Source organism: Bufo bufo, chromosome 2 (assembly GCF_905171765.1).
Source record: "Bufo bufo chromosome 2, aBufBuf1.1, whole genome shotgun sequence".
NCBI lineage: Eukaryota > Metazoa > Chordata > Amphibia > Anura > Bufonidae > Bufo > Bufo bufo.
In genome coordinates, this window is record NC_053390.1 from 169448254 (window position 1) to 169474094 (window position 25841).

A 25841-nucleotide genomic window follows, 5' to 3' on the forward strand; every position below is an offset into this window, starting at 1 on the left:
GCTTGACTGCCACTCCATTCAAACACAGAACACACATTCTTCTGATTGGTGGGGGTCCAGCTGTGGATAGGGGCTAAATTATTGTTAAGGGTTTTAAGAAGTTGCTATATTGCATAGAAACCAGTAAGCTTCAGTTCTTAAGACATATGAACATATACAGTCGTGGCCAAAAGTTTTGAGAATGACACAAATATTAGTTTTCACAAAGTTTGCTGCTAAACTGCTTTTAGATCTTTGTTTCAGTTGTTTCTGTGATGTAGTAAAATATAATTACACGCACTTCATACGTTCAAAGGTTTTTATCGACAATTACATGAAATTTATGCAAAGAATCAGTATTTGCAGTGTTGGCCCTTCTTTTTCCAGGACCTCTGCAATTCGACTGGGCATGCTCTCAATCAACTTCTGGGCCAATTCCTGACTGATAGCAACCCATTCTTTCATAATCACTTCTTGGAGTTTGTCAGAATTAGTGGGTTTTTGTTTGTCCACCCGCCTCTTGAGGATTGACCACAAGTTCTCAATGGGATTAAGACCTGGGGAGTTTCCAGGCCATGGACCCAAAATGTCAACGTTTTGCTCCCCAAGCCACTTAGTTATCACTTTTGCCTTATGGCACAGTGCTCCATCGTGCTGGAAAATGCATTGTTCTTCACCAAACTGTTGTTGGATTGTTGGAAGGAAGTTGCTGTTGGAGGGTGTTTTGGTACCCATTCTTTATTCATGGCTGTGTTTTTGGGCAAAATTGTGAGTGAGCCCACTCCCTTGGATGAGAAGCAACCCCACACATGAATGATCTCAGGATGCTTTACTGTTGGCATGACACAGGACTGATGGTAGCGCTCACCTTTTCTTCTCTGGACAAGCCTTTTTCCAGATGCCCCAAACAATTGGAAAGAGGGCTTCATCAGAGAATATGACTTTGCCCCAGTCCTCAGCAGTCCATTCACCAAACTTTCTGCAGAAGATCAATCTGTCCCTGATGTTTTTTTTGGAGAGAAGTGGCTTCTTTGCTGGCCTTCTTGACACCAGGCCATCTTCCAAAAGTCTTCGCCTCACTGTGCGTGCAGATGCGCTCACACCTGCCTGCTGCCATTCCTCAGCAAGCTCTGCACTGGTGGCACTCCGATCCCGTAGCTGATCCTCTTTAGGAGACGATCGTGGCGATTGCTGGACTTTCTTGGACGCCCTGAAGCCTTCTTAACAAGAATTGAACCTCTTTCCTTGAAGTTCTTGATGATCCTATAAATTGTTGATTGAGGTGCAATCTTAGTAGCCACAATATCCTTGCCTGTGAAGCCATTTTTATGCAACCCAATGATGGCTGCACGCGTTTCTTTGCAGGTCACTATGGTTAACAATGGAAGAACAATGATTTCAAGCATCACCCTCCTTTTAACATGTCAAGTCTGCCATTTTAACCCAATCAGCCAGACATAATGATCTCCAGCCTTGTGCTCGTCAACATTCTCACCTGAGTTAACAAGACGATTACTGAAATGATCTCAGCAGGTCCTTTAATGACAGCAATGAAATGCAGTGGAAAGTTTTTTTGGGGATTAAGTTAATTTTCATGGCAAAGAAGGACTATGCAATTCATCTGATCACTCTTCATAACATTCTGGAGTATATGCAAATTGCTATTATAAAAACTTAAGCAGCAACTTTTCCAATTTCTAATATTTATGTAATTCTCAAAACTTTTGGCCACGACTGTACAATCTGCATGGTAGGTACCTTCTGCATTTCAAAACCAGTATATAATTATCTCACAATGAATGCAGTGAGGTGTTGCCACATGATATCTTAAGAACAATCTGTAGCATGTAAAGGAACAGCATTGGAAGGATATACTATGGGAAGCTAGTCAAGAAGACTTCATGCATTAGTAGATATGTATGCCAAACGCCTTAAAGAACTTAGCAATGTTTTCTAGTAAAGTTAAGTTAAAATAAAGTTGAGATTTTTCAAAACGCTTATAAGGTTGTGTGAATATACCCTCAAGGCGGCCTTACACATTCAAAAGCTGTCAGTCAGCTGCCGGTCTCCTGACTCCCTCACAGCTCCCTCATACACATACACATGACGCTCAGCTGAAAGTAAATGTGTAGTTATTGAGGAAAAGGGAGAAAGCTGCTGCCAGATATTTCTGGTGTCAGCTTATCTGCCAGGAGAACAAAAGGATGGGTGGAGGGGGGTCAGGAGTTCCCCATAGCCATCAAACAGTTGGCTGAACCCACCATTCTCTTCAGGTTTGGCCAACAATGCACTAATGTGTATGGAGACCTTAACTCTTTATGGTAGTAGAAGGTAAACTACTGTATGTCTATCAAGGTCATTTCTGGTGTAAGTGGAAAACTAGTCAAATATACTTTTGTAATTGAGGTAAAAATATGTGCCCCAAATGTCCTTGCTCAATAACATGTCCACCACATATGATGTAGTGATCCTTCATCCTGCAAAGTATATAAGGAGTATTAAATATTAAAGTGGCAGGTTTTTCAAGGATATAATGCCACCTTACCTGGTTACCCTACTAATAGACATGCTAGACTGCTTGAAAGGCTTCTTCCCAGTACTCTAAAAAATGTTTTGTTCAATTCGTGTTTCTACCTTTGCATATATTCAAAAATGAATTTTCTCAGAAAATCTGCTAATTTGTTTCTACATCATGGAGAGACGACCTCTCTTACTATTCCTGAAGTTAAAGGTCCTTTTACACAGACTGATCATTGGGTCAATTATCGGGGGTGAGCGTTTATAGAAACACTCGTTCCAGATAATTGGCCTGTGAAAAGATTCTGGCGATCACCCAAGGAAGTAGCAAACACATGTTCATCATATCTTTCAGCAGCTCCCAAAATGATCCCAAAATATATTTTTTTCAACATGTTTTTATTGAAAATAAATGTTCTCATATTTCAACCAGTTGTGTACATCATGACTTACAAGAAAAAGGGAAGAGGGGGAGGGAAGGAGTGACGTTTAATAGCCCAGAGGAAGTACCTTCTGGCTTACTGGCAGTTCAGCAACCTATCAAGGTTAGACCTACAACAGCAATAAGCATATTATCCATGACAGAGATAAGGTGACAGTGAATATCATAGGGAGAAACTCCTGGGGATTCCAATCAGAGTCATTGCATGTAGAAAGAAGGGGCGATCCTTTCGGACTATGGAGCCAGTGGCCGCTGCCATATTTTACAAGTTATATAGATACTACACCTGTGTGTGAGGAAGGAAGAGGAAAGGGGAGATGGAAGGAGGTGCAGACCAAAGCACCCCATGGTTCCAAACTAACATGGGAAGAGTGGAAATAGGAAGCAAACATCCACTCAAAAAAGGCAGGAGCATTAATCAATTTTAATGGGTCTTCACTGGCCAGGAACTGTTCTGAGTAATATATATTTTTTTTTTCTAGTAATCCTTTGCATCTTAAAACCTCGAATCTATCAATTTTTTATGGATTCCATGAACTTACAATGGGTTTCTATTTTTTTACTGGATAGAATAATGCGGAGCAACAGGAACCTTATAGAAAAGTACTGATGGAAGTGTGGACAACCCCATCGTACATCTTTGTTTGACCCATATATTTAGTTTCTTTAGATTGGCGGTTAAAATTACCCAGACTAGATTTTATTACGCAGCTGGAATATTCCTTTCGTATTGAACATCTTATGTGAGTCCAATGCCATTTATGGCTTTGATGATCCATACCTTCCTTCTCAGCCTTCCATATGTTATACTGTTTTTTATAAAGGTGATCCTGAAGGTTTTCTCTACTTGCTTTGAGAATTCAGAGTTCCCTTCTTCTAATGCGTTTATTAGTTTTAGTGCAAATGGTGTCTTCTCTCTTGGAAGGTAATTGTCTTTTGGTCGCATGGGAATCACAGAGTTATATTTATGGTGCATGTGAATGGAATTATTAATGTGGCATGGGAATGAAATTCACACCAGGCTTCTCTGAGGAAGTTTTCAGTCAGTAATAGTATAGTCCACGCTGAACCATTCACTGCGTCATCAAGATTTTTGAGAATCTGTTGTCCTGCAGGCATCTCTGCAAATATGATCCTGGTTTGATGTTAAATTCATCTTGAAGCATGTTCTTCACTCGTATTGCCTCCAGTTCATCAGTCTCTGCATGTAAGATGACAAACTTATAAAATATATCGCAATCTCCGCCTTGGTGATCTCCGTGGTGAAAGTTGACTTGTTTTTTAAAGGAGAGCTCTTTCTAAACGGATTTGAAGTGGTTAGACTCTTCTGTACTTAGTGGCTTTTCACCACTCTCAGGGTTTTGATCTCTGATTTCCAAAGTTACTGTTTCCCTTTGTGGCATACATCATCAGTAAGAATTCTGAATAAAAAATAAAAAAAAGAATAATTTAAAATAATATCATATTGTTCCATTAGTAAAGGAGTTGTTCAGTAGATCCTCCAGCGGTTTCTCTCGACATGAACATGTAACAATGCAGCCAATCACTGGTCGCAGCAGTGACCTGCTATGGCCAATGACCTGCTGCAATTGCCACATCTCCATGTTGAGAGGAAGCACAGAGACTATGGGTGACCTAGAATGTGTGATAATGGGAATGGCAATGCATCGATAAGGCAAAGTAGTAGTATTCTTTTTTTAACCAGTATGTGAAGTAACTGGACAACCCTTTTAAAGGGGGTTTTCTCATCTTGCCATTACTAAGGTGAGATGAGACACGGGTCCCGACCACCTACCGGCGGGGAAACAGCAAAGCGCTCAGCACTTTTGCATTGCATGAGATCTACAAAAACAGCGTAGCACAAGCTATGTTTTTTCTGAGTTAGTGCTCCGGAGCACTCTGCTATTTCCCGGCTGGTTGGTGGTCGGGACTGTGTCTCATCTCGTCTTAGTAATAACGAGATAAGACAACCCCTTTAAATATACATAAAAGTTAATCCAGCACTGTAGTTCAGTAAAACTTGGCTTTCATTGCGTAGTCCACAACATCGGAGAAGAACACTCTTCTGGCGCTTTTCTGGCTCATACACACACTTAATTATAAATAGAGTGAATATAGCGGTCAAGGGTTTTTATCCTATGTAACAGACTGGCCCATTGATTAATAACACATAAAGCAAACATGAAAACAATTAGTAGACTTAATCAAGTCCGTTCTATGATTTAGCCCATGTGCAGAGGAGGTATTCAACGTTAATATCCAATAGCCCTCTCTATTTAGGAGGTACCTCCTTGTATTTCCCCCTCTATTTGAAAGCATTACTTACTCTATGGCAGAAAAAAACAAAATGAGATAAATCGCTAGCATATATTTCTCTAAAATGTTTGGATGCATTAGAAGGATTGTTAAACTGTGTATTTAAAGGGGTTGTCCGGGATTGGGGACATTGGTGTAATAGTACTAGAGTGACATACATATACATACATGCATGTCCTACCTTTGCCACATATTTCTGAAGCCCGTTTTCATATAGAAAATTCTTAGCCAGAAGTGACTGTTTTCTTATACGTACCGGGTCTCTTGCAGGCGAGCTGAAGCCTCTTCTTCCGGCTGCTCAGGGAGCCCGGTGACGTCACTGACACTGATGGGCGGGCTTTAGCGCTGCTCTAGCTAGTTTAAAACGGCTAGGGCAGCGCTAAAGCCCGTCCATTAGAGCCGGTGACGTTACCGAACACACCGGAGCCTCTGCCCGGCAGTGTGTTATTGTAAACAAAAGAGCCTTTGCCTGCGTGATTTAGCGCAGGGCAAAGGAGAGCATCGGAGCATGAACTGCTCCGATGCTCAAGTCAGGGGGGCTGCCTAGGTGAAAATGGAGGTTTGTCCGAGTTCAGCTCTGAACCCGGAACAACCCTTTAGGGCTGCATTGATTCGTTCCACAATCCTGCATCACAACATATGTTAGATTGCGCTGTGTACACCGCGCTCTGATCGGACGGGTGCAGAAGCTGTGGAAGCACGGATCGGAAGCCAACGAAAGCACTACAACGCTTCCGTGGGCTTCTGATCGGTGCCTCCACACCACAAAAACATGTTCTATCTTTGGCAGTATGTTGGGGATCGCTGACCCATTCAAATCACTGGGTCCAAATCCACAAGTGTAGTGCACACGCCGGTACCCGTGCATTGCAGTGCGCAGCACGGGCACTGAGCAAGTACACTCGTGTGCATGAGACCTAATGCAGTAGTAGAAACAGCATGTGGACAGATGTAGCATTGTTTCTGGAAAAAAGCTGATTATTTTTTTTTTTACTTGTTCTAGAAACCTCTTTACACAATGAATTTTGACTCTAGTTTTTTCTTACCACTAAGAATAGCTCTAGAACAACCAACTGCAATGTTTTTTGGGGTCATTGAAGTTATTTTTTTTTTGCAAATGCTATATTTTTCCATTAGTATTTTCTATGATACCAAGTCACTAGGACCTGGCGTACTGATTTCTTGGGAAATAATGGACTGATGCAGAAGACTGCCTACTACTTCTCAAACTACATATAGCAGGAAATTTATCACAAAGTTAATATTTGAAGGTAAGTTTCCTTCAGTCTGGGGTTGGTGTACTTTGCGCAAATCTATCAAACAGTGTACGTTTCTTGTTAAATTTGGAGCAATTTTAAACCTATCACTTTGTCTAGAAAGGCATGATAGTAGTGGGTTGTAGTAATAGTGGGTAGTGTAAAATGCAAAAACTTACAGTACCTTAGGAAGTTGCAAAAACCCTCTTTTGTGGCTTTTTGAAGATAAAATTCTGGAGTGCAGGACAGTTCCTTCATAATGTAATATGTATGTGTTTACCTTACTCTACCTTCCTAATTCTGATACAGTAAGTTTTCTGCCTTGACCACTTTTTTAGATTCCCTGGAGGATATCATGAAGGCCACCATGGTCTTGGATGACTATTCAACATAGCTTTAGATCCTGCCTTAGACAAACCTTACAATGCGAAACACTCATTAGCGATAATCTGCAGGTGTAAAGATGCCGCTGAATACCCGATAATGAACGAGCAAAACACTTGTTCATTAGGTAATAGATTGTTGGTGAGGTCACCTAATCATTGCTTGCAGGCTGCAGATTGTGCCGTGTAAACATTACTATGCTGCCGGCAAACAATGATTCTGTATGGGGACGAGTGATAGCATTAGTGATCACCCCTCCGCGTACTGTGGAGGAGATCAGTGCAATCATCAGGGTTATTGTCAGTGTTAAGGGGCCCTCTAAGGGTTTGTCCGACTTTGCCCTGCAGCCCTGCAGTGCCTGTGATATGCCTATCATCAGCACCAATTCATTAACTTGGGATTCCCTTTACTCCATGGTCCAGAGATTTCTCCTCCTCCCAGCCCCAAAATGTAGTGAGTGGTACAGAGCCTCTCCCACATCCCAGATATGTGACACCTTCTGGGATTCCATAAAATCTGGTATCAGGAGCCTAAGTAGTCCTCACAAAGCCCCTTGATGTTGTATTTTCTCACTCTGCCATTAGGCCAATTCCCTTAAGAGTATATGAGAAGTGTTATCCTCGACACTTGATAGTATCGATCTCCCTTCCTCCATGATCCCTTCTCTTATTTTTCTCTTTTCTTTTTGTCTTTTCTCATTCTGTAACTTTTTTATTCTGATTCTATATGTCAATTCTCCTTCAATCATCTTAGTCAGTCCTTCTAACCCTCCCCCTCCCCAACTTCTCTTTCTTCCTCCCCTACAATTTTCCTCTTACTATACAATAAACTGAAGGGCTTTTGTAGGTTGGCAGACATCTCCAATACAGTGTCCTAGGTTTTTTGAATTGTATCCTACTGTTTCATTCTACTTTACATTCACACAGTATGAATATTCTTTCTTTTCATGCTGCATTATATTTTCCACTTCTCTGATGTGATGTTGCTGCCGGCTTTTTGTTTATAAAGAATTATTCAAAAAATCCATTTAGCTGTAGGTGTGCATTGCTAAAGAGATGGCTTTGTGCTCACATAACTGCCTGACATTACTTAGAGGGATCAGTCACCATTTTATGTTACTCTATCTGACAGTGCCAATGACAGAGACCTAATTTACATACTTTTTTTGGGCCAGGACTTTAAAGTCACAGGTAAGAAGCTTTAGCGGGTCCTGAGCACTGCAGTCTGCTCCAATCTATGGAACGCTCTTGGTAGTTGTCAGAGGATGGGAGCCACAGATCATGAATTTCTGGACCTGCAGTATTTGGATCCCACTTTAACTTTTTACTGGCCCCAAAAAAGTAAGTAACCCCATTATAAACAGGGTCTGAGCTACAGCTGGCACACCCAAGAGTTTAGGTTTTTTGGATTCTTTGTAAATTTACGACTTATAAAGGCCCATATATAAAAGACCAGATGACTGCCTACCCAGGAGCCATATCTCTTCAACTGTTTTGTAGCTTTCCTGTCCTAATGCAGGCTGTCATGACTGCAATAAGAACATAGACAATGCAAGCTACTGGCACAAGAAGCCTGTTGGCGTAAGGACAGACAAGCTAAATTACACTATGGTACACTGTAGGGACACTGTACCATGTATATGTATATGCTTTATACAATTATTTATCTCTACATCGAATGATCTGGTTATTTAATGGCACTATGGCAGCTTTCACCCCCTCCCTAGTTGATACTAGATCTTCTGCGTTATCCTGTGGACTACAGAACAATGGGAAGTAGTAAGGAGGCTAGAGTGTTGTATATAGGCACCTGAAGCCTACTGATGTGCATGTAATCCTTTGAGGCTCCAACTTGCAACTAGGCCTCTTTCACACATGCGGCTGGGTGTTTCAGCCAGCAGGTCCAGCAGACAAATGCCGGGGAAAGGCCCGGACAAGAAACTGCTGTACACAGTGGTCTTTGTCCGGACGATTCTCAGCATATTTGCTTGGTAGCGGCTAATGGGGTCCAGCGGGAAGGTGGTGGTATCTGGCCAATGTGGATCTGGAGAACTCCGGCAGGCTGTTCTTTACCAGAACAGCCTGCCGGATTTATGTGAACAAATGTGAAACTAGTGTTACAGGACCTAATGGATCTGCTGTCACCATTTGGTTCCAGTACCAATAGGACACCTCAGAGTTCTTTGCAAGGATTAAGCCTTGATGGATTCAGAGCTGTTTTGGGAAAACAAGGCATAATCTACACAGATTTTATTTTTATGGACTGATCAATGCTACAGTATGTTAAGCAGCAAAGTGAACAGTCAGATCTTAAGTTGATTGTTGTCTAGACTAGGATAAATGGTGTGAGCGTGGGGAAGAAAGTAAGCACAATCAGTAAACAGAAGTCATGGGGTGCCCAAGGCTCGCTGATGCATGTGGGGAGTGAGAGCGCATTTGGTCCAAAGCCACACAAGATTTAGGCCTTCACATTTATGTTTTTTTTAAATGCTAGGTGCTGTCCACATTTTCCACGTACTCTCACTTTACATTGTACCTATTGATTTAAATGTGTTCTGTTCTGTCCGTGGAATAAGGATACAGATGAGGGCAAAAAACATACACAAACCAAAACCAAGCACGGACATTTTCAAGGATGAAACACATACAGTTTTTTTTGTGGATGTCAAATGGACACAGAAATTGAGGCCTCAATGTAGCACAAATTGCTGAAAGAGTTAAAGGGCTTGTCAAGGGATGTTGTGGAAAAACTATTTCAAAGTATTGAAGCTGAACCTTGCAAGGTACAGCACTTTAATGATCTGCTACTAACATCCTGGTGCCAGATATCACAAAACACCTAGTGAGGTCTTGAGGAATCTAATGCCTCAACAGGTCAGAACTGTTTTGCCATAGCAGAGACCTAGACCTGCACAGTAGTGGGCTGGTGGCATTAATATCATGACTTATTGGTGTATATGCATCATTGGAATAAAAAATAGGAAATTCCTATTTGTGTAATATATTAATGTAGGTGAACTTATACGTGTAAATTACCTAAAGGACCATGACATTTTTAGGAAAAATCCAGCAACTGGTGTTTTGGAGTATATGCTTTACACCTTCCCGAACAGGACTATGTGTGGCGCAGCAGGAAGTTACTTGCCATACATGAACAGAAAAACTGGTGACAGGGCTAAGATGGCTGCTGTTCTGGACAGGCAGTCATCTTAGCTACGGGCCCAGGGAGGTTGTAGCTCCCCCTGCAGACCCCATCCCTGCAAATGGCCAGTCCATGCAGACTGGCCAATCGCAACATCCTCACTGTAAAAACCAGTGAAGAAGTTGCAGGTGGGCTTCGATGGGAGTGATTGGTGTTGTCCTTTACAGGACAGGGGAGACCAGTATTTGTCATCCCCTATTAGCTCTGTGATTGGCTGGTATGCTATACCAAAAAATACCAGCACTAGAGGGGTATAGAGAATAGGAAGAACCTCTCTGCACGCTGCCATTCTAGTTGGTGACTGCGTGCAGAAAGTGTCTGTGCCCCTCTGTGCTGTGTTAGCTGGCGGGGATTTGTGGTGCACCACCACTTCCACTGCTCCATATAGTGTGTTCCTGGTAAAAAGAAGATTTTCTGGAAGTCATCAGTTATCCTGTTGTTGATCTGCAGCAATTTCAGATCCCTGCTCCCTGCGTCTATATCCCAGACATTTGACAGTGTTGGAGTCCAGATGTTTTGTACCTCCCTCCAATTTACAGTATGGTCATGGCCCAGAATTGATTTGAATATGTTTGGAAAGATTTGCATTACAATGATAATGCATAATTCCCACCCCAAATTGACCCAAGATTTGACTGTCTATTTAAAATTAAGCCACTTATCAACCACTTTAGTATCAAGTTTGCTGAGGTTTACATCCCCGAAAAAAACATCTGCAGACGAGTCCCTTCTACATTTTAAAAGGAAGGTGAAATTTCACCAATACCCGTCCAGTGAGGGGTCAAGGTATGGCATTAAAATGTATAAGCTGTGCTAGAGTACCTCTGGATACACCCACAAGTTCCGGGTACACCCACAAATTCTGGGTTTGCGAAGGAAAGGACACCCAGATTGAACCCCCAGAATGCCCCCCTGTCGTAGGAGGAAAATAGTGTGAGACAGTGTACCTGGGGTGGACTGGAAACTTAAAGTGGTCCTGGAAAAAAAAACTAAAAGTGGCCCAATGTTGTAGGTGGGTCCAAATTAACAGAAGGAGAGGTAATCCAAGTAGACAGGGACAAGAAGAAGTAGTCGGGCCAGCAATACAGTAGTGTAGAATAAAATACCACCCAGCAGAACCCAAATAACCACAGTGGCAGCACAAAGTACTGCCGCCCGCACCACAGTATGAAACTGTTAATTGTCCTGAGGACAGTAATACAGTTGAGTTCAGGAAGGCACCTGCAGCCGCTGGTCAGGTGCAAAAGTGCCTCATGCTCTTACACCTAATTATGCTGCGAGCATTAGATTTGTATTTACCTAGCTGGTGGCCATGAGAGACCATTTAGTGCATAGTCACTTTGTGTCAAAACCGGACAAGGACCCTAGAACATGGCTAGACAATCCTATATCAGGCTGCTTTTGCTGCGGCAAATGTAGTTCTGTGACTTGTACGAACTACCAAATCCTTTCAAGGGAATGTGGATAGGACTACATTTAATATCTGTGATTTTTGTTGATTTATCTAATTACCTATCAATGTGGTCTTCAGTACGTGGGGGAAAACACAGAGAGAATTCCGCCGGCGCATTCGGGGAATACATTGAGGACATCCATACTACAAGAGATACAACGGTGGCTAAGCATGTGGTAGATCTGCACAATGGTGATATAAAAAGTATCCGATTTGTAGGTATTGAAAAGATTCCCTGCCTGCCAAGAGGCGGATACTGGGACATGAAGATCCTCCAGAGAGAATCCTGGTGGATCTTTAGATAAGGCCCTCCACGGCTAAATGAACAGTTGAATTTTGGACTGCTTCTCTGATATACCAAATCTTGGCTGCTTCCTCCGATATACCAAATTGGAAATGAACCGTTTGAATTTTGGGCTGCTTCCTCTGATTTACCCAATTGCTTCTGAAAGTAGGTGTTTGTCTACATTTGAATGAGTATATTCACTCTTATTGTACTATAAACCATATTTACTTATATTAAGTATTTGTCACGGCTGGGGAGTGGGGGGAAACTCCCCCCCACCCCGTACAATGTAGGAAAATGGGGAAACAACTAGGCCTGGACACCGGAAGAGGAGCAGGTCACCTCCTAATGCTTCCCTAATCCTCACCTGACTCCTACCCGTATGAGCTGACCCGATGGTAGGTGGGCTCATACACAGGAACCTGAGCCCTGAGTCGCCCTGAACAGCCCTATGGTAAAGAAAGGGCTGAGACCACCTGTTAATCAGACACAGATAAACAGGAGTCTCCACGGCCTAGCTGCAAGGCCAAAGGGGAGACAGAGAGAAAGCCAAGTGGACCAGCAGGTAAGAATCCAGTGGCATGAATAACCACTGAACCAAGAACAATGGTATACTTGGTAACTTACTTGCCGCAGAAAGCCACACCGAAGACTGGAACCCATACAAATGTACTGCAACCCGAAACACCATACCGTATTCAGTACAAAACTGACACACATAGGAACGAGCACTCCAGCAACTGCGCACTGACTTGTGGTTCCCCCTCCAGGGAACCGAGGGTGCCTCTCACGAAGGCAAGACAGGCAGGGAACGTCTAACAACCATGCTGGACACAACACTAGACATAAACACACACTGTACATAAACCCACACCAAACAAGAGGACTTTTAAGAAAGGGAAGAAGACATAGGAAAGACACCAGATGACATCGCATGAACTCGATGTCTAACTAGGTGGCCCTTACACTGGACGGATGGAATATTCAGAAAGAAGCATAACTCGAGCGCACACCAAGGCTGGAAATATATTGACCTCAGGCTCACAGCACCCTTAATTAGTGGAGCTATGAGGCCACACCCCAGCACACACCTAGCACCACACCTGTAACCCCTATACACACCAGACTGGGAAGGAACAGGGGACATCAGGAGAGTTCACCACATGCAGAAACAACACGTTAGCCCCAGGCAACCGCATGCACGGCAACGTGCCACAGTGCACAACAACAAGACCGTGAACAGTCGCAACAGTATTGTACCTATGTCTCCCACTAATTTCCAACAGGGAGGGACACCTCCCGCTTAAATGTCCTCAGTGTGTTATCTCTTGAGACTTATAACTGGGACGCGCATATTGCGCCCTGTTACTAAGAGATGCCGGGTAGTGAGCATCGACTGTTGCTAGCTGTGCTGACGCCACACTGACATCTCATTCACGCCTCCTGCTCACGTGATGCGCTCTGGCTGCCCTGTACTCCTGGCAGTACACCGGTGACGTCAGCGGACAACCCTGGAAGCAATAGGGGAGACGCGATCTGTATCTATTTAAATCGGCGGACAGAAGTGAACCGTACCCACGCTGCCACACTCAAAAACACTTGGAGGTAGCAGGGCAATTCACTGGCCCTCCCTCTGTATTTATGGTGACACGCGACCACAACTGTGTGTCCACCCACTTCTTTGATCTTGGCCCCTCATCCCCTTAAGAGTCTGGGGGTATCCCATTAAGATGAAACACGTTGGGCCTTTTTTTGAGAACTTTTTTGACAATTTTGATTTTGAGTTATTTTGTTTAGCTCTAGAATAGGTAGGTTGTGACAGGTACTCCTCTCACTAATTTCCCTAATAGTGTTTTCCCGAGATTGATATAGGGCAAGCTTCTTCCGGACGGGGCAGCTCTTGTCAGGGCGATGACTCCGTATTAGGGGCTTTAGGGCAAAATAGACCTGACAAGGCAAGGGTAGGGACAGGATATGTGTATTGTATCATCCTAAACATTCCCTCCCTCTTTTTTTTTTAGATAAGATTTATTAAAAGCTAAGTTTTACTTTACTATAATATCCCTTTTGGTGTTGCTAATAGCCATGAGGAAGGCATGAGCGGCCCCCTGGGCATCAGGCCACATGGAAATTTCCCTGTAGGGTCTATGGACAGTCCGCCCCTGAGTGCACCCACTTCTAAAGCAGGGTTACCGCCTCTATGTGGATAACTATTACACCATCGTAACCCTGTTTCAAATCCCAGAGGTACTGTAGCTTGTGGCATGGTACGCAAAAATAAGAGAGGGCTACTTAGGTCCCTGCTTGTGCAACCACTCAGAAAGGGCAAAAGCAGGGATCTCTGCAATGAGAACATACTGGTGGTTAAGTACAATGACAAGAGGGATTGACTTGTAGTGACCACAATTCACAGGAAGAGTACCTTTCCCAGCCCCTGTACGAGGTACAACTACCACTACCCAAAGCCAGTCGGCATTCTGAACAACAATAGGCACATGGGACAATTTGATCTTTTAGATCAAATACTGAAGCCATACAATGCCATGTGAAAATCTGAAGGTGTGGTACAAAAAGCTGGCAGTGCACATTGTACAGATGGCATTGTATAATGCTTACGTGTTATTTCGAGCTGCAGGTGAGACAGGAACATTCCTTCAGTTTTTAAGAGGTGGTGATCAAAGGCCCTAATTTTTGAAAACCGGGAAGAAGAGGGGCCTAGTACTTCTGGAAGTTATGGCACTCATGTTTTACCATGGTAACCCCAAAAAAAAAAAAGCAGAATGTGTTCCAAAAGGGGTATACAAAAGGACACCATTTATCACTGCAAAACCTGCCCTGGAAAACCTGGCCTGTGCATAAATAATTGCATCACAGTGTACCATACATCCATAGAGTATTACTTTTATCCTTTACTGTATGTACCCTGTAATTTTACCAACTTACTGCCGCGCAGCATGTGTACTCACTTTTCACCATCCACTACACATTCATTTCTGGAAAACACTTGTTGGGTCAAAGTGCTCACTACATCCCTTGAAAAATTCCTTAGAGGGTGTAGTCTCCAAAATGGGGTCACTTCTTGGGGGGCTTTTTATAATTTTTCATCATGCTTATCCAGACAACAGTTTAGGGACACATGTGAGGTGTTTGTGCAATTAGGAAACACAGTATAATAATTTGTACCGACTTTTTATAGTGGCAAAAATTGAGCACAACATATTTGGCACTGAAATAGCATGTTTGTGGAAAAATTTCAGTTTTCATTCACCATCCAGTACACATTTATTTCTAGAAAACACCTGTTGGGTCAAAGTGCTCAACATGGGTTTAGTTTCCAAAAGGGGGGCACTTTTTGGGGGTTATCACTGTAGGGGTACCTCAGGGTCTCTTCAAAAGCAACATAGTGCCCAAAAACCATTTCAGCAAAATCTGCCCTCCAAAAGCCATATGGCGCTCCTTCCCTTCTGAGCACTGCTGTGTGCCCATACAGAAGTTTACAGCCACATAATTAGGAGTTTCTGTAAACTTCAGAATCAGGGTGATAAATAATGTGGTTTGTTTTGTTGTTAACCCTTGCTGTGTTATGGGGAAAAAGCTTAAACTAGAAACTCTGCATAAAAATGAAATTTTTAAATTTCACCTCCATTTTGTTTTAAAAGTCCTGTGGAACACGGAAAGGTTAATAAGGTTTCTAAAATGAATTTTGAATAATTAGAGGGATGTAGTTTGCAAAATAGAGTCATTTATAGGTGATTCATATTGTGTATGCCCCACAAAGTGACTTCATAACTGAATTGGTCCTTTAAAAAGTGGGTTTTGGAAATTTTCTAAGCCTTCTAATCTCCTAAAAAAAGAAAGAAAATTACCTGAAAAAAGTGATGCTAACATAAAGTAGACATTTAGCGAATGTTAATTAATAACTATTTTTGAGGTATTATTGTCCCAAGCGCAGAGAAATTCAAATAAAAAAAACTATTATTTCCAAATCTTCTGTAAATTTTTGATTTTTTTGAATGAAGGTAAATCATATCAACTCTACTAACGTAAAGTACAATGTGTCACGAGAAAACAGTCTCAGAATGGCTTGGATAAGTGACAGCATTCCAAAGTTATTACCACAGAGTGACACATGTCTGATTTGCAAAAATAAGCTTTGTCAGGAAGGTGAAAACTGGCTGTGTCTCAGGCTACTTTTACACTTGCGGCAGAGTGATCCGGCAAGCAGTTCCGTCGCCGGAACTGACTGCCGGATCAGACAATCTGCATGCAAACGGACAGGATTTGTAGACGGATCCGGATTGCAAGAATGGATCCGTCTCTCTGTTTGTCATCCGGACAAACGGATCAGTTTCTATTTTTTTTTCACATTTTTACCGGTCTGCGCATGTGCAGACCGGAAGGACTGATCCGGCATTCCGGTATTTTTAATGCCGGATCCGGCACTAATACATTTCAATGTAAATTAATGCCTGATCCGGCATTCCGGCAACTGATCCGGAATTTTGGACGGAGAGAATACCGCAGCATGCTGCGGTATTTCCTCCGTCCAAAACGCCGTTCAGTGACTGAACTGAAGACATCCTGATGCATCCTGAACTGATTTCTCTCCATTCAGAATGCATGGGGATGAAACTGATCAGTTTTTTTCCGGTATTGAGCCCCTATGACGGAACTCAGTGCCAGAAAAGAAAAACGCTAGTGTAAAAGTACCTTTAAAGGGCTTGATTGGAAACACTTACCCCCATGTTACTTAAGATTTACCACTTTTTTTTGCTACTGGATAAACAAATGAATAGTTTTAGTTATTTCTAGCGCCTGACTAATATGAAAAAACATTCAGGATGAAAGTCTCCTTGGACTTTGGGGCTTCTGCTAATGGATACACTGGTTATGTAACAGTCTATAAATGTAAAAAATGTTTACAGTCCTCATGTATTATCTGTACTTTATATTCTAATTACAGTGTTCTATTGAGTTATGCTACTGCATGATTAATTGTGCCTGCCTCTAAACCTTACCTTTATGTAATAATCTGATTGCATAATATATCAATAAAATATAGTTGCTGTTTTTGGCAGTTGCAGAGTACATTCCCACAGTATCTGTTTATCTATTATACTGTAATTACACTTACTACATTCCATATTAGGCAATGTCCTATATTCTTGTCATAGCAAATGGTTTTTGATCTTTACAGGGGTTCTCTGGGACCTTTATACTGATGGCCTATCCTTAGCATAGGTCATCGATATCAGATTTAGAGATGTCCCGAATAGTTCGCCGGTGAATAGTTCCCGGCGAACATAGCTTGTTCGCGTTCGCAGCCCCCTATTCGTCATCATTGAATAAACTTTGACCCTGTACTTCACAGTCAGCAGACACATTCCAGCCAATCAGCAGCAGACGCTCCCTCCCAGACCCTCCCACCTCCTGGACAGCATCCATTTTAGATTCATTCGGAAGCTGCATTAGTGAGAGGAGGGACAGTGTAGCTGCTGCTGATTTAATAGGGAAATCGATAGCTAGGCTAGTGTATTCAGTGTCCACTACAGTCCTGAAGGACTCATCTGATCTCTGCTGTAAGGACAGCACCCCAAAAAGCCCTTTGTAGGGCTAGAACATCAGTCTGCTTTTTTTTTTTTTTCCTGTGTAATCTAATTGCAGTTGCCTGCCAGCGTATGTGTCAGGCTCACAGCGTATACTGTGCCCACTTGCCTAGTGCCACCACTCATATCTGGTGTCACAATAGCTTGCATTTAAAAAAAAAAAAAAAAAACTTTTTGGACTGTAAATAATAGCAGTCCTTTTCCTTCACACGTGTGCGTTTCAGGGCCTGCCAGGGCACAGTGTCACACCAGTGCAACTCATATCTGGTGTAACAGTAGTGCTGTCACGGCTGAGGATGGAGGAAATCCTCAGCCGTGCGATGGCAGAAGATGTAAGTGGCTGCTCGGCCAGGATGACAGAATTAGGGAGCAGGTCACCTCCTAGAGCTTCCCTAATCTGACCCTGACTCCTAGCTGCATGAGCCGACTTTGAAGGTAGGAGGGCTCATGCTCAGGAACCTCGGATCCCTACAGACCCTCCGCCGATTCCTGAGCTAGGAACTGGGTAGACAGCCCGTTCCTCCAGGACACGGAGGAACAGGAGTCTCACTGGCCAAGCTGCAAGGAAAAGGGATACAAAAACAGACCTATGGATATGGCAGGTGAACTGCACTAGTTCCACCTACCTGCCACAGCCTTGCTGACTGGATCCCTGTGCTGACACGCTGACGTCCACACCATACTTAAAAGGACACAGCCAACACACATACAGACAGGAACCCAGATCCATAGCTGCATTAAATAACAGAAAGAAAACAACATTGACTAAACATCACATAACATTTGCTATGACCACAAGGGTGGCCCTCACTGGCAGATGGTATAAGGTATGAGGATGACTCCAGCAGACCATGGCTGAAGTACCCATCTGACTACTGCTCTCAGCAGAGGCTATATAGGCCCAAGTAGCCACACCCACACAGACACACCCAGTGCTCACAGTCTAGGAAGGGATTTAACCCTTCTCACACCAGGGAAGGGAAGACCGCAACTTAAAAGGAAAAACGCACACAAATACACTGCAGCTGTTACCGCAGGCAACGACATGCGTGGCAACCGTATCCTGGGAGTCAGCCAGAAGGCCAAGACACTGCCACCACATGTACACAAAAACACGTTGCCTCGGGCAGCCACAAGTAAAGGGAAAATGTCAGTGCAAACACACAAACCTCGTGCACACCAAACCTATAAAAAGGCACACCTACAAAGACAGGTTGCCAGGTGCAACCGCATGCAAATTGCAGCAAGCTGCCAAGCAACAGCTGCCAAGTACATCATAAGAACATGTTGCCAACGGCAACCACAAGTGAGGCAACGTACAAGCGGCCCTCACCTGTGGTTGAAACAACCACACGAGACCGCAGGCAACAGCATGCGGTTTAGGAGTCACGACCATGATCATGGTCGTGACAAGTGCACATTTAAAAAAAAAAAAAACTTTTTGGACTGTGAAATAATAGCAGTCATTTTCCTTCACACGTGTGCGTTTCAGGGCCTGCAAGGGCACAGTGTCACACAACAGTGCAACTCATATCTGGTGTAACACAGTAGTGCACATAAAAAAAAAAAACTTTTTGGACTGTGAAATAATATCAGTCAGTTTCCTTCACACGTGTGCGTTTCAGGGCCTGCAAGGGCACAGTGTCACACAACAGTGCAACTCATATCTGGTGTAACACAGTAGTGCACATAAAAAAAAAAAACTTTTTGGACTGTGAAATAATATCAGTCAGTTTCCTTCACACGTGTGCGTTTCAGGGCCTGCCAGGGCACAGTGTCACACCAGTGCAACTCATATCTGGTGTAACAGTAGTGCACATTAAAAAAAAAAAAATTTTTTGACTGTAATTGATTGAATAGCAGTTAGTTGTCTGCAAGCGTGTGTGTCAGGCCTACAGCGTCTACTCTGCCAACTTTTGCCAGTGCACAGTGCCACTCATATCTGGTGTCACAGTAGCTTGCACGCATAGTACAACTTAACTAATCTAAAAAAAAATGACAGGCAGAGGCAGGCCACCCCGCAGGGGCCGTCGTGGTCGCGGTGCTGTGATTCCCTTTGGCCCTAGAATAATGCACAGTGTTCAGAGGCCACGTACTCTGAACTCGAAAAGTTCTGAGGACATAGTTGACTGGCTAACACAGGACACCCAATCTTCTACAGCTTCCGCTCGGAACCTTGACGCATCATCCTCCTCCAGCTTAGCTACGGGCACCTCTCAAGTTACCAATCGCCCGCCTGCCGCCACCACCAACACTAGCACCACAGCCGCTTCACTTGATCTGTCAGAGGAGTTATTTACACATCAGTTGGAAGAAATGAGTGATGTGCAACCATTATTGCCAGAGGATGGAGATAACAGGGATATGTCTCAGTCAGGCAGCATTACACACATGGACGTACGGTGTGATGATGATGATGATGTTGTACCCGCTGCTGCTTCCTTTGCTGAGTTGTCAGATACAAGTGAAGCAGTTGATGATGACGATGTGTCCGTGGATGTCACGTGGGTGCCCGCTCGAAGAGAAGAAGAACAGGGGGAAAGTTCAGATGGGGAGACAGAGAGGAGGAGGAGACGAGTTGGAAGCAGAGGGAGGTCGTCGCAAGGAGCTAGTGGCACAGTCAGACAGCATGTATCGGCACCCGGGGTCAGCCAGACAGCACGCCAATCAACGCATGCTGTTGCCACCACCAGAATGCCGTCATTGCAGAGCTCAGCAGTGTGGCATTTTTTTTGTGTGTCTGCCTCTGACAACAGCGATGCCATTTGCAACCTGTGCCAAAAGAAACTGAGTCGTGGGAAGTCCAACACCCACCTAGGTACAACTGCTTTGCGAAGGCACATGATCGCACATCACAAACGTCTATGGGATCAACACATGAGTAGAAGTAGCACACAAACTCAAAGCCACCATCCTCCTCCTGGTCCAGCATCTTCAGCCACATCAACCACTTCTGTCCTCCTTGCCCCCTCTCAACCATCTGCCACTCCGTCTCTCGCCTTGAGCAGTTCCTGCTCATCTGCCCACAGTCAGGTGTCTGTCAAGGACATGTTTGAGCGTAAGAAGCCAATGTCACAAAGTCACCCCCTTGCCCGGCATCTGACAGCTGGTTTGTCTGAACTCTTAGCCCGCCAGCTTTTACCATACAAGCTGGTGGAGTCTGAGGCGTTCCAAAAATTTGTAGCTATTGGGACACCGCAGTGGAAGGTACCCGGCCAAAATTTCTTTGCACAAAAGGCAATCCCCAACCTGTACTCGATTGCGCAAAAGGAAGTAATGGCATGTCTGGCACACAGTGTTGGGGCAAGGGTCCATCTGACCACTGATACCTGGTCTGCAAAGCACGGTCAGGGCAGGTATATCACCTACACTGCGCATTGGGTAAACCTGCTGACAGCTGCCAAGCATGGAATGCATGGCTCTGCAGAGGAGTTGGTGACACCGCCACGACTTGCAGGCAGGCCTGCTGCCACCTCCTCTACTCCTCCTACTCCATCCTCTTCCATAAACTCCTCGGCTGAGTCCTCTTCTGCTGCTGCGTCTTGCTCCACATCAACGGCACCCCCCCAGCTCCCCAGGGGCTATTCCACATACCGGATACGGCAGTGTCACGCCGTCTTGGGGTTGACTTGCCTGAAAGCAGAGAGTCACACCGGACCATCACTCCTGTCCGCCCTGAATGCACAGGTGGATCAGTGGCTGACTCCGCACCAACTGGAGATCGGCAAAGTGGTGTGTGACAACGGAAGCAATTTGTTGGTGGCATTGAATTTGGGCAAGTTGACACATGTGCCGTGCATGGCCCTTGTGTGTAATCTGATCGTACAACGCTTTGTGCATAAGTACCCAGGCTTACAGGACGTCCTGAAGCAGGCCAGGAAGGTATGTGACCATTTCAAGCGTTCCTACACGGCCATGGTGCATTTTTCAGATATCCAGCGGCGAAACAACATGCCAGTGATGCGCTTGATTTGTGACAGCCCGACACGTTGGAATTCAACACTCCTAATGTTCGACCACCTGCTCCAACAAGAAAAAGCTGTTAACGAGTATTTGTATGACCGGGGTGCTAGGACAGCATCTGCGGAGCTGGGAATTTTTTGGCCACATTACTGGACGCTCATGCGCAATGCCTGTAGGCTCATGCATCCTTTTGAAGAGGTGACAAACCTAGTCAGTCGCACCGAAGGCCCCATCAGCGACATCATACCATTTGTTTTCTTCCTGGAGCGTGCCTTGCGAAGAGTGCTGGATCAGGCTGTAGATGAGCGTGAAGAGGAAGAGGAAGAGTTGTGGTCACCATCACCACCAGAAACAGCCTTATCAGCATCGCTTGCTGGACCTGCGGCAACGCTGGAAGAGGATTGTGAGGAAGAGGAGTCAGAGGAGGAATGTGGCTTTGAGGAGGAGGAAGACCAACCACAGCAGGCATCCCAGGGTGCTCGTTGTCACCTATCTGGTACCCGTGGTGTTGTACGTGGCTGGGGGGAAGAACATACCTTCAGTGAGATCACTGAGGACGAGGAACGGGACATGAGTAGCTCGGCATCCAACCTTGTGCAAATGGGGTCTTTCATGCTGTCATGCCTGTTGAGGGGCCCTCATATAAAAAGGCTGAAGGAGAACGACCTGTACTGGGTGTCCATGCTACTAGACCCCCGGTATAAGCAGAAAGTGCCTGAAATGTTACCGAATTACCGCAAGTCGGAAAGGATGCAGCAGTTCCAAAATAAATTAAAAAGTGTGCTTTACACAGCGTATAATGGTGATGTCACAGCACAACGGGAATCTAACAGGGGAAGAGGTGAAAGTAATCCTCCTCCTCCCACGACCACGCCGGCAAGGAAAGGACGCTTTACAAACGTGTTGTTGATGGAGGACATGCAGAGGTTTTTAAGTCCTACGCATCGCCACAGCCCTTCGGGGTCCACCCTCAGAGAACAACTCGACCGACAGGTAGCAGACTACCTCGCCTTAACTGCAGATATCGACACTCTGAGGAGCGATGAACCCCTTGACTACTGGGTGTGCAGGCTTGACCTGTGGCCTGAGCTATCCCAATTTGCGATAGAACTTCTGGCCTGCCCCGCTTCAAGTGTCCTGTCAGAAAGGACCTTCAGTGCAGCAGGAGGTATTGTCACTGAGAAGAGAAGTCGCCTAGGTCAAAAAAGGCTAGATTACCTCATCTTTATTAAGATGAATGAGGGATGGATCCCGAAGGGACTGACAGTGGGCGACGATACATTCGACTGAAAAAGGCCTGATGAGATGAGCTGCCTTGGGCTAAAAATGGTCCACACGCTGCTGTATTTTATCTCTGAATGCCGGATGACTTGCATGACTTATCCGCCACCAACTAGGGTTCAAGCCGCAATGTTTTAGGGCACTTTCTGCCTGGGAAACAAACATAAATTTTTCTGGCCGCAGCAGCTGCAACAATACCTAATTTTTCAGGCATGTGTACATGCCTAATTTTTCTGGCCTCTGGTGCTGCACTGTGGCTTCAAAAACCAAACAAAAAAAAAGGCACATACATGTGTCAATTCCCCTTCGTGATCGTTACCTTGTCGTGGTGAAGGGGCTCGCGTATCACAATGAAGCTACCACCTCTATGAGTGTGTTGGCAATGGCAATGTTGGCACACCCCAGATGATAAGGTCGTTGCTTCATTGTGAACAGACCAAAAGCGATCGGCTGGATAATTTTGCATAGAAAAAACATTAATTTTCTTTGTGATCATCTAAGGTGATCATTAAAGCCTACTAGGCCAATAATGGGCCCACACTGCAGAATCATTGTTTTCTGGGTCACTTAACTGTCACTGAACTACCTCAGCACGACCATAGGCTTTGTAAAACCCCCATCGCCTGCAATCTCCCAAACGTGCGCACGAGCACAGTCATAACTACACCAAGATTGATGCATAGAGGTATAAAATTTATGTCATGAGTGTGTCAACTATTGACAACTCTTTGCGGTTGTCTAAAATCTATTCCATACACGTCCCCTGATAGGGGACGTAACAGGGGTTAAACTAATAAGAATAGAACAACATGACACACCACTCCTATCTGCGCGCACATTAGATTACACGCGCAGTGCCCCAAATTTGAAGTAGGAGGACCGACCAAGCATCTTTTTCCATCTCCCGGTTCCTAAAATCGATGCCATATACACGTCCCCTGATAGGGGACGTAACAGGGATTAAACTGATAGGAATAGTACTACTTAATACACCTTATAATAACGCAGAGAGAGGCAACACAGAGAGAGGAGTCTGAAGAAGAGGAGTCAGAGGATGAAGGTGGCTTTGAGGAGGTGGAAGACCAACCACAGCAGGCGTCCCAGGGGGCTTGTTGTCACCTTTTGGGGACCCTTGGTGTTGTACGTGGCTGGGTGGAGGAAGAGACCTTCAATGACATCAGTGAGGACAAGGAACGGGACATGGCTAGCTTGGTATCCAACCTTGTGCAAATGGGGAGTTTGCGGTTGTGCAAATGGACTGTTTGCGGTTGTTTGCGGTGCATTAAACGGGGAGTTTGGTCTGTCACTGTGAAGCGGGCGTAACCCTTACACTACCTGATCAATACAACATCATACCTGATGTTTTAAAGCACGTTATTCCAAACAATTTAGGAATGTTAGGTGATTTATGCCCTTTATGGATTAAAACCCGACTCTGCGTCAAGTTTTGCCATGGATCCCCCTCTGGCATCCCACAGTCCAGGTGTTAGTCCCCTTGAAACAACTTTTCCATCACTATTGTGGCCAGAAAGAGTCCCTGTGGGTTTTAAAATTCGCCTGCCTATTGAAGTCTATGGCGGTTCGCCCGTTCGCGAACATTTGCGAAAATTCGCGTTCGCCGTTCGCGAACGGAAAATTTTATGTTTGCGAAATCTCTAATCAGATTGTCGGAGGTCCCACTTCTGGAACCCACAGCTGTTTTTCAATAGCTTTTGTGCTGGAAGCAGGCACCAGAACTACATAGGTCTCTGTAATATGTAGTTTTAGGGAATGGTAGCAGTGCCCCAGTAACCAATCCCAGTCACTGCACAGTGGACAGAGAAAGAAAAGTTTGCATGCACGACCACCACTGATGAATTGCAGGGTGGTCATAACCATGGAAACGAGCAGTGTATAATGTGATAGAAAATGAATCTAGCCAGCAAAGGAAGCAATAGGGACAATAACAGTATATTAGTAAGTGCCTTGATTTTCCTTCCTCTACATGATAAATGCCACTTACTGAAGTGAGACAACCCATTTAAGAATGCTACAAACAATAAAGTACATATAATAAACAAGAATTAGCTAATTCTGCAGTCCTTTTGTCAGTCCTCCGTAATCTAATCCTATCTCAGTAGAAATTGTGCACAGAATTCCATCTCTGCTTGTTATTCTTCACTCACCTATACTTGTGTTCCCCTCTGAGAAATCAGGTAAGCTTGCTCGTAGGCAGAGTGGTCTGTATACTCCCACACAACACACATTCACAGAGAGCCGGAAGAATACCACGTACACACGTGTAAGGAAGTTCATGTAGAAGTAAGCTGAAACTTGTTGCATTGACAACATTCAGATATCATGTGACCACAGAGAGGAAACAGCCTTGAAGGGACATATTTTACAATATTACCATAAGTTTACTAAAGAGTTTCCGTTAAAGTGAACCTGTCAGCAGAAAATGCAGTGCAATCTGCAGTGCGGCACGTTATAGAGCACATATATGGCTTTATGGGAATGCACTGCATTTTGTGGTAACAGGTTCTCTTTAATGGAACTGTGGTTCTGATTACAGGACATATGTTAGGTCAGCAGTCTGTGCCCACCGCCGCTGTGCTGCTACTCACTATGCTGCCTTGCATTTTCTGCAAGCTGCTGTCTCCATTGCTCCAGTCTCTGTTCCCGTGCATGCTCACCTGTGGCCTCTTACCGCTAGGGATGAGCAAACACGAACTGCAAAGTTCAGGCTCGTATCAGACTTTCTGAGTTTGGGTAGCCAGACCTGAACCCGGACTTTTTCACTGAAGTCTGGGTTTGCTGTTCGGGTCTTTTTATTATTTCCCGTTATAACATAGTTATAGCGGAAAATAATAGCATTCTTAAGACAGAATGCAAAAGAGTATAGCACTTTAACCCCTAAATTGCCATATTCTTTTGCATTCTGTCTTAAGAATGCTATTATTTTTCGCTATAACCATGTTATAACGGAAAATAATAAAGGGAAGTTTGGGTCCCCATTGACTTCAATGGGGTCTGGGTTCAGGGTCAAGTTCGGGTGCCGAACCCGAACTTTGACCTGAAGTTCAGCTGAATCCGGCAAACCTGAACTTCCACGGGTTCGCTGATCCCTACTTAGGGCCAGTGTGCACATCTGCAAATCCTTACCCATCCAACAGCT

General features: G+C 44.4%; 1 protein-coding gene across 1 annotated transcript; it reads right to left on the reverse strand.

Moving 5' to 3' along the window:
• Positions 1 to 2919: 2919 nt before the first annotated feature.
• Positions 2920 to 25353, reverse strand: TICAM2 (toll like receptor adaptor molecule 2). Its single transcript, XM_040419653.1, is given in 5 exon segments — positions 2920 to 3776; positions 3779 to 3928; positions 3931 to 4071; positions 4074 to 4236; positions 25291 to 25353. Coding segments are annotated over 5 exon segments (762 nt in total). The 3' UTR covers positions 2920 to 3531.
• Positions 25354 to 25841: the final 488 nt, after the last annotated feature.